General features: G+C 30.6%; 1 protein-coding gene across 2 annotated transcripts; it reads right to left on the bottom strand.

Moving 5' to 3' along the window:
- Positions 1-1,487: 1,487 nt before the first annotated feature.
- On the bottom strand, positions 1,488-6,836 carry LOC120072957 (rac-like GTP-binding protein RAC13). 2 transcript variants are annotated; one of them, XM_039025499.1, is made up of 8 exons: positions 6,564-6,836; positions 5,353-5,482; positions 4,175-4,262; positions 3,981-4,090; positions 3,825-3,888; positions 3,676-3,740; positions 2,085-2,150; positions 1,488-1,863 (listed from the first exon to the last, which is right to left on the bottom strand). In XM_039025499.1, exons 2-8 carry the CDS (start codon positions 5,449-5,451, stop codon positions 1,762-1,764), a joined length of 594 nt encoding a protein of 197 aa, XP_038881427.1. In that variant the 5' UTR covers positions 5,452-5,482; positions 6,564-6,836; the 3' UTR covers positions 1,488-1,761. The 2 variants fall into 2 exon arrangements, with proteins under 2 accessions (XP_038881427.1, XP_038881426.1); XM_039025498.1 differs by lacking the exon at positions 6,564-6,836 and having other exon boundaries at positions 5,353-6,336.
- Between the last annotated feature and the right edge of the window lie 231 nt (positions 6,837-7,067).

The following is a 7,067-nucleotide window of genomic DNA, read 5'->3' as shown; positions in this document are numbered from 1 at the left end:
TAATGCTCAACATCTCTCGATGTGGATGCCACTTGGTGATGTGATTGTATTAATACCCTAAGATAGTCGATTGCCATTCTGCTTCGATCAGAAGCCGCCAGTCAGATGCCCATGCCTGTAAGTTGTGATTTGACGTAGATTGTACGAGTCAAATGTATCTTTCATGCGTCGGGTAAGTTGGACACATGCCCCTTGCGTTAGCCTTGTCTGCAATACTTAGTGAATTTTTCTGATTCTTGCATTAAAGTGCATGATACAATTTTTCACTTAAGAAAATACTTTTGCATGAGTTTATCACATATATACAATTTCATGTGTTTTCCTTTATCATGAGTGCATTTATATCACTTATAATCATAATTATTACAACTTTGAGAACAATAACTTGCAATTTTATAAGTTATTAGTACAAAACTCAACCTCATAATTCTTATGAAAAAAAGTAAGAAGCAAAAATAAAATAAAAAAAAGAAAGAGAAGAAACAAAAATTAAAGAAAAGAAAGAAGTAAAAATCGAAGAAAAAAAATAAAATAAAAATAAAAAAATAGAGTGAAGAAGCAAAAAACAAAGAAAAGAAAGAAAATAAAAAAAAAAACAAAAGAAACAAAAATTGAAGAAAAGAAAGAAAATAAAAAAAAGAATGGAAAGAAGAAAGTGTAGAATAAGACAAGATAAAGAAGAGCGAAATTAAAAATTTAAAAAAATTCTAAAATTGACTAGTTAACACTTAAATATTTTAAAGATGTGATATATATTTAGATTTTTCCCCTTATTTTATTATTATTACAAATATCCTAAAATTTATCCTTATTTTCCCGTGTATATAAGTGGGCTACCATCCGTAAGTCCAATCGACAGTCGAAATAGTTCGCCGTGCCTTGATGTGGCCCAACCCAATTTCTTATGGCCTCATCACTAACAAACAACCCAAAATCTTCATCATTTTTTTTCTGTTTCCTTCCTGCGTCTGATATGTTTAGGCACAAACTGTCCTTTATAGCTAAAAATCAAGCCTGTTTTTTAATTGTTCACAAGTTCTTTTAGAAAATTTACGGGGATCGAATCTCGTACTGAAATTAATGGTACAACTTCATGTCATTGAAGTAGACATTTACTTTTTTATCATTTGAACTACGTTAAAAATTTTAGGCCTCTTTTGATAATCATTATTTTATTATATATTTTTTATTTTTCAAAATTAAACTTATTTTCTCCTTATTTCTTACGATGATTTGCATAATTTGAGATAAATGGTTGCATTCTTAGCCATATTCTAAAAACAAAAACAACTTTTTAAAAGCTACTTTTTTTAGTTTTCAAATTTTAGCTTGATTTTTTAAACTATTTGTAAAAAGTAAATAACAAATAAAAAAATTTGAAGATGAAAGCGGTGTTTATTCATTATTTGAGTAGCCGATCTAATCAAATTACCAATAAATTCATTAAATTCTATTATAATATGCATTAATAGTCAGCAAAGGGAAGATGTGTTAAGGCACAAGTATTAAACTCCGCAGGGATAATACAATTCAACCAAAACAAAACCTACTAATAAGTTTCTCTCATATGGATAGCTTTGAGATTGAGAGAATACCTCCAACCTTACAAATGGAAATATAAAATATATTATATATGGATGAAAAATAGAAAAATTATTCAATATGGTCATTACATATGTAAGAAAACTCTAGAAATTATTTAACCATAGGGAATAATTTTTCCATTAAAAGTGATTGGAGATGAGTTTGTGAACTTATTTTTCAAAGTAAAGCACAATTTGTCCTCTGCTTGCGAGCCTTTTTCTTTGGTCTCGGAGGCCTCAATGCTACCTTTATTGCCGCATCAAACACATTCTTAACATTCTGCGCCATAATTAAAATAAAATAAAATAAAATAAAATAAAATAAAATAATCAAAAAAAAAATCGACACATAGATTATGGAGTTTATTAATAATATGTCACAACATTCAACGATATAGAGAGAAACTCTTATATGATATATAATACACAGATAAATATAGGTAAAGATCATAAAATTTATATATAGAACCATCTTCAACCTTAAACGAAATAGATCCATACCTTTTGAGTCTTAGAACTACATTCTATGTATGTAATTGCCCCAATCATCTTCCTCAGTTCCTCGCCCTGAAGATTAATCTTTTAGTCTAATCCAACCCAAAAGTAGAATTGAACTTTTATTAAAACATGCTCATCGATTTGTTTTTTGTTTTTAATAATTATGCTTATTTACTCATAATTTTTTTACTCATGGTTTGGTTTAAATATTTGATTTGATTTTTTAGCCATTTTCAAAAGTTGTTTTTTGAAAACTATTTTTTATTTTTAATTTGAAATTTTGCCTTTGATTTTTAAGACTCCTATTATCTAGACAAGAAACATACAAACCTATAGGTTATAGATGAAAGTGGATATCCACTTACACCTCCTTTGGAACCATTTCGTTTTTTGTTTTTTATTATTGAAAATTAAGACTGTTTCCTCCTATTTTCCTACCATAGTTTGCATCTTTGTTAAGTTCCAGAATAGAATTCTTAATAATTTTTTTTTTTTAAAAAAAAATTTTAAAAGTTACATTTTTTAGTTTTTAAATTTTGGCCTGGTTAAAGAAAGATGTGGGTATAAAGTAGATAACAAAGAAAAAAAATTCTATAGATGTAAGAAAGGTTGACAAAAATTCCCGTGGGTCGAGTCCCCGCTCCGACGTTTGACCGGGGATTCTAATCGAGTCCCCGATCGGGGACGAGGACAGGGAGGGTACCCCCGCCCCGTCTTCGACCATAGATAATTTTTTTAATATATATATATATATATATATATATTAATTTTGTAAATAAATATATATATAATATATAATTATATATATACCCTAAAAATATGTTTATTTACAAATATTTATATAATTAATATATATATATTTTTTTTTATAAAAAGAACAACGGGGATGGGTGCCCGTGGGGACCCATCTCTCGACAGGAAATCCCATCATTGGCGGGGATGGAGGGGAGGGATGGGAGAAATATCCTCGTGGGGACGAGGATGGGGAATCCTCCCAGACTGCCCTGACTCTGTTGCCAACTCTACGTGTAAGAGATGTTTATAGGCTTAATTTTTTAAAACTAAAAACCAAAAATCAAATAGTTATCAAATGCTTTAGGTCTCATTTGATAACCATTTTGGTTTTTATTTATGTTTTTTAAAATTAAGCCTACAGACACTACTTCCACTTTAAAATTTATTCATTTGTTTTCTACTTTTCACCCATGGTTTAAAAAACCAAAACCAAAATTTGAAAACTAAAAAAAAAAAGTAGCTTTCAAAAAGTTGTTTTTGTTTTTAGAATTTGACTAAGAATCCAACCATTTTACTTAAAAAATATATAAATCATTGTAAGAAATGTGGATGAAATAGACTTAATTTTTTTTTTTTTTAAAAAAAAACCAAATAGTTATCAAACAGAACTTGATTATTTATTTATTTATTTATTTTTTTTAAAACCAAGTCTATTTTCTCTCCATTTCGGATCATAATTTGTGTGGAGTAAAAAGGTTGATTTGATTTTTTAGCTACCGTAATTTTAGAAAACTAAAAATAAAAAAACAAAGTATCCCAAATGGTAATTTTAAAATATTTTGTTAAACAGTTTGTTTACCTGAGCTGGGGTAATGGGAGTTGCGCCTGGATGATCAATCAGATACTGTCTGTCGTCTCGTAGATCTACAATTTCATTACTTTGTTAAATTATTGATATGACTCAATTTAGGCTTTTACTGACATGAAGTTAGAATAAGAGTTCTTTACCAAGCTTAGTTCCAACCAAAACGATGGGTACATTCGGAGCGTAATGTTTAAGTTCAGGAAGCCACTGCAAGAAAAAACAAACCAAGAAGCAGACATAATAATAATAATAATAACAATGACTGTGGTTTAAATCGAAACAGAAAGAATTCAAATTACCTTCTTGAAGATGTTCTCATAACTAGCTTTGCTAATGAGAGAAAATGCCAATAAGAAAACATCAGCTCCTCTGTAACTCAGAGGCCTCAGTCTGTTGTAATCTTCCTGTCCTGCATTTCACAACTAAATTCTTCAAAAAAAAAACCAAACAAATTCAAAAAGAAAAGAAAAGGGTATTGAGTTATTTGAATTACCGGCAGTGTCCCACAAGCCAAGATTAACAGTGCTGCCATCGACTACCACATTGGCGCTGAAGTTATCAAACACAGTCGGAACATAATCCTATTACCACAAAAAACAATTGAAAAACCAACCCCTGACAAATTTAAGAAATCGACATAAAAGCATAACTGTAATGCCCTAGACTCGGAATTTGGATTAGGATTAGGATTCCGTCTTGTCCTTTTAGCATGTTTTATCCTCACTCACATGCATCAAGCAATCACCCATCATAATAAGGGTGTGCATCAGTCGGTCGGTGTTCGATTTTGAGAGAAAAACTATCATTGAAAACCGACCAAAAAAAAGTATAAACCAAAGTGAGTGAAAAGAAAAGATGAATTGATAATGTGTTATTGTTAGGTTAATAAAATTAGCAATTTTTTTAATTTTAAATCAATCATTTTTTATGAAAAATTTAAATAAATCCTATAATGGTTTGAAAATTAGGCAACATAAATAATAATAATAAATTAGTACTAAAATAGTAGGTTTGGGCTTGGGTTGAGAGTAATAGACTTGCTTTTATACTTATTTTTTTAAAAAAAAATATTTTAAAATAATAAATATACATATATACGTCAGTCGGTCGGTTTTCAATTTCTTTTTAAGGAAAATCGAAAATCAACCAACTGACCCCTAGTCCCGTCTGACCAAATTGGTCAGTTTTGATCGGTCGGGTCGAATTTTGGTGCTTTTATATACAACCTTACAACATAGAATTGTTCCAAATTAAGCGATTAAGCACGCTTAATTTGGAGTTCTTATGATTAGGTCATTTAAAAGGAAAGTGCACCTGGTTAGTATAGGTAGTGATTTTTAAATTATTTTAAACCTTTTTTAACCATACTTTCATATCTTCAGGATTCTTTTTATTGAGATGTAATATCGATTCATTAATGTACTCCTCCTAAACTTGAGTCGGTACATCAACACACATATTTACATGGTTCATTATAATGTATTTGATACGTCTACATGTAGAGGAAGAGAGTGCTCTAAACCCTAAAGTTAAAGATACAAATAATGTAAATATGACAAATACGAACACACTCTGTACGCCGTCGTTCAAAGTGTTAGATATAAAATTTAAGATATTCCAATAGAAAAAGTGTTAACTCAATTGAAATTAGTAAAATTGAAAAATGGGTACCGTGGGAAAAGTGTTGCTAGTGTAAGAAATCAGCATACAGGTCTTCCCGACGGCGCCGTCCCCGACGGTGACGCATTTGATAAAGCGGGCTGTGCTCATAATTTGGAAAGAGCACGCTGTTCTGTAATGGCTGTTGTTGGTGAATAAGAGGCAGAGCTTTGAGAGGGCAGGGTTTTAAACAACATACAATTTGTACAAAAAGAAAGAGGACAAAAAGCAGAGAAAAAGTGGGTTGTGGGTTTGAAGTTGGAACAAACAAATTCCAAAATCCAACAACTCGGAACCGAAAGGAAAGAAATTCATGATTGCAAAAGAGGGAAGAAGTTTTGAGTTTTTTTGTTTTGTTTTGAAATATAGGTTTCTTTTTCTTCAAGTGGAAGATAAGATGGATGTAGATAGAGAAGGGAATTTGGGGAGGAAGTTGTTGTTAGGTCAGGTGGAGTGGAGGTTGTTAATTAAGTGGGAATTGGGTAATGTAAGAGAGAAGGATTTTGTTAATTAATTAAAGCAAAATGAAATGAAATCAGCATCAGAATTCAGAAAATAGATGTTGGAGTGAAAGGGAGATAGACATTAGTTAATTTGGGGAATTGGGTGGTAAAGAGTTAGGTGAAGTTCATCTATCTGGGCTTTGGAGGTTTGCTTTTTAGCCTCTTCCACCCACTTTTATCTTGACTCAGTTTGATTTTGGTTTACATTCAATTTCAATATGAATAACTTCATTTTTTAGTATTGATTTTAGCCTAACAATGAACAAAACTTGGGTCGTTTACACTTTGGGTTGTGGAGTCGAATCATTAAATAAGTCGAACCTAAAATGTTAACAATAATAAGAAACATGTGTTATTCAAAATTCTGCCTAAAGTAGGAATAGAAAAGCTCGTTGAACTTGAGTTGGATTTTCTTTTGAGTTTGGATAGCTTAGAGAAAAGAAAAAGAAATAAACAAAAATAAAAAGAGAAATTTTCACCGACAAAAAAAATGTCAAACTACTTACTGAAATAGCCAAAAAAAAAAAAAAAAAAAAAACACTGATAGACACTCTAGACTTCTATTAGTATCTATCACATAGTATCAATGAAAGATAACCCTTGATAAAATGCATTCACATCCTCAAGTTGTGAGGACTATTTGGTGTTTGGGACAAGAAACAAAGTTGTGAACTCCAAGGAGTTATAAGATCTGGAGAGTTGTGGATTCATGAGACTTACTGAAAGAGTTGATAATGTATGAAATTGATGTCTTCTAGTTGCGGTCCCACAAATTTCTTGGACCAAACAAGGAGTGGACTTCACAACTTCACATTTCCATACCCTTACTCCCACAATTCCTTGACCCAAACACTTTGAAGAGAGTTCGAACTGAATGACTGTGAACAATTAATAATAAGAGTTTTGGATAAAAGAAAATAGGAAGGTCTTTCTTTATAAAAGCCATTTCAAGAATGACTTGAAAGGTAAGACATTTTTTTAGAGTATAGAAAATCTCTTTCATATAGGACATAACCCAACTATGATGTACTTAGATAAGTTTGCAATGTTTTGGGTTTTCCTTTTAATTGTTTCACTATTATAATTTTGGCATTCACTTTCATATGAAAGACAAGATTATCCAAATAATTGTAGTGTAATAGTTGAACTAGTGGAAAGAATTAAAGTTACTAATCCAATAAAACATTTTTCTTGAGAAAAAAGAGGAAGTTGTAATTTTTGTAG

Source organism: Benincasa hispida, chromosome 3 (genome assembly GCF_009727055.1).
Source record: "Benincasa hispida cultivar B227 chromosome 3, ASM972705v1, whole genome shotgun sequence".
NCBI classification, from domain to species: domain Eukaryota; kingdom Viridiplantae; phylum Streptophyta; class Magnoliopsida; order Cucurbitales; family Cucurbitaceae; genus Benincasa; species Benincasa hispida.
This window is presented reverse-complemented; position numbering and strand designations above follow the sequence as displayed.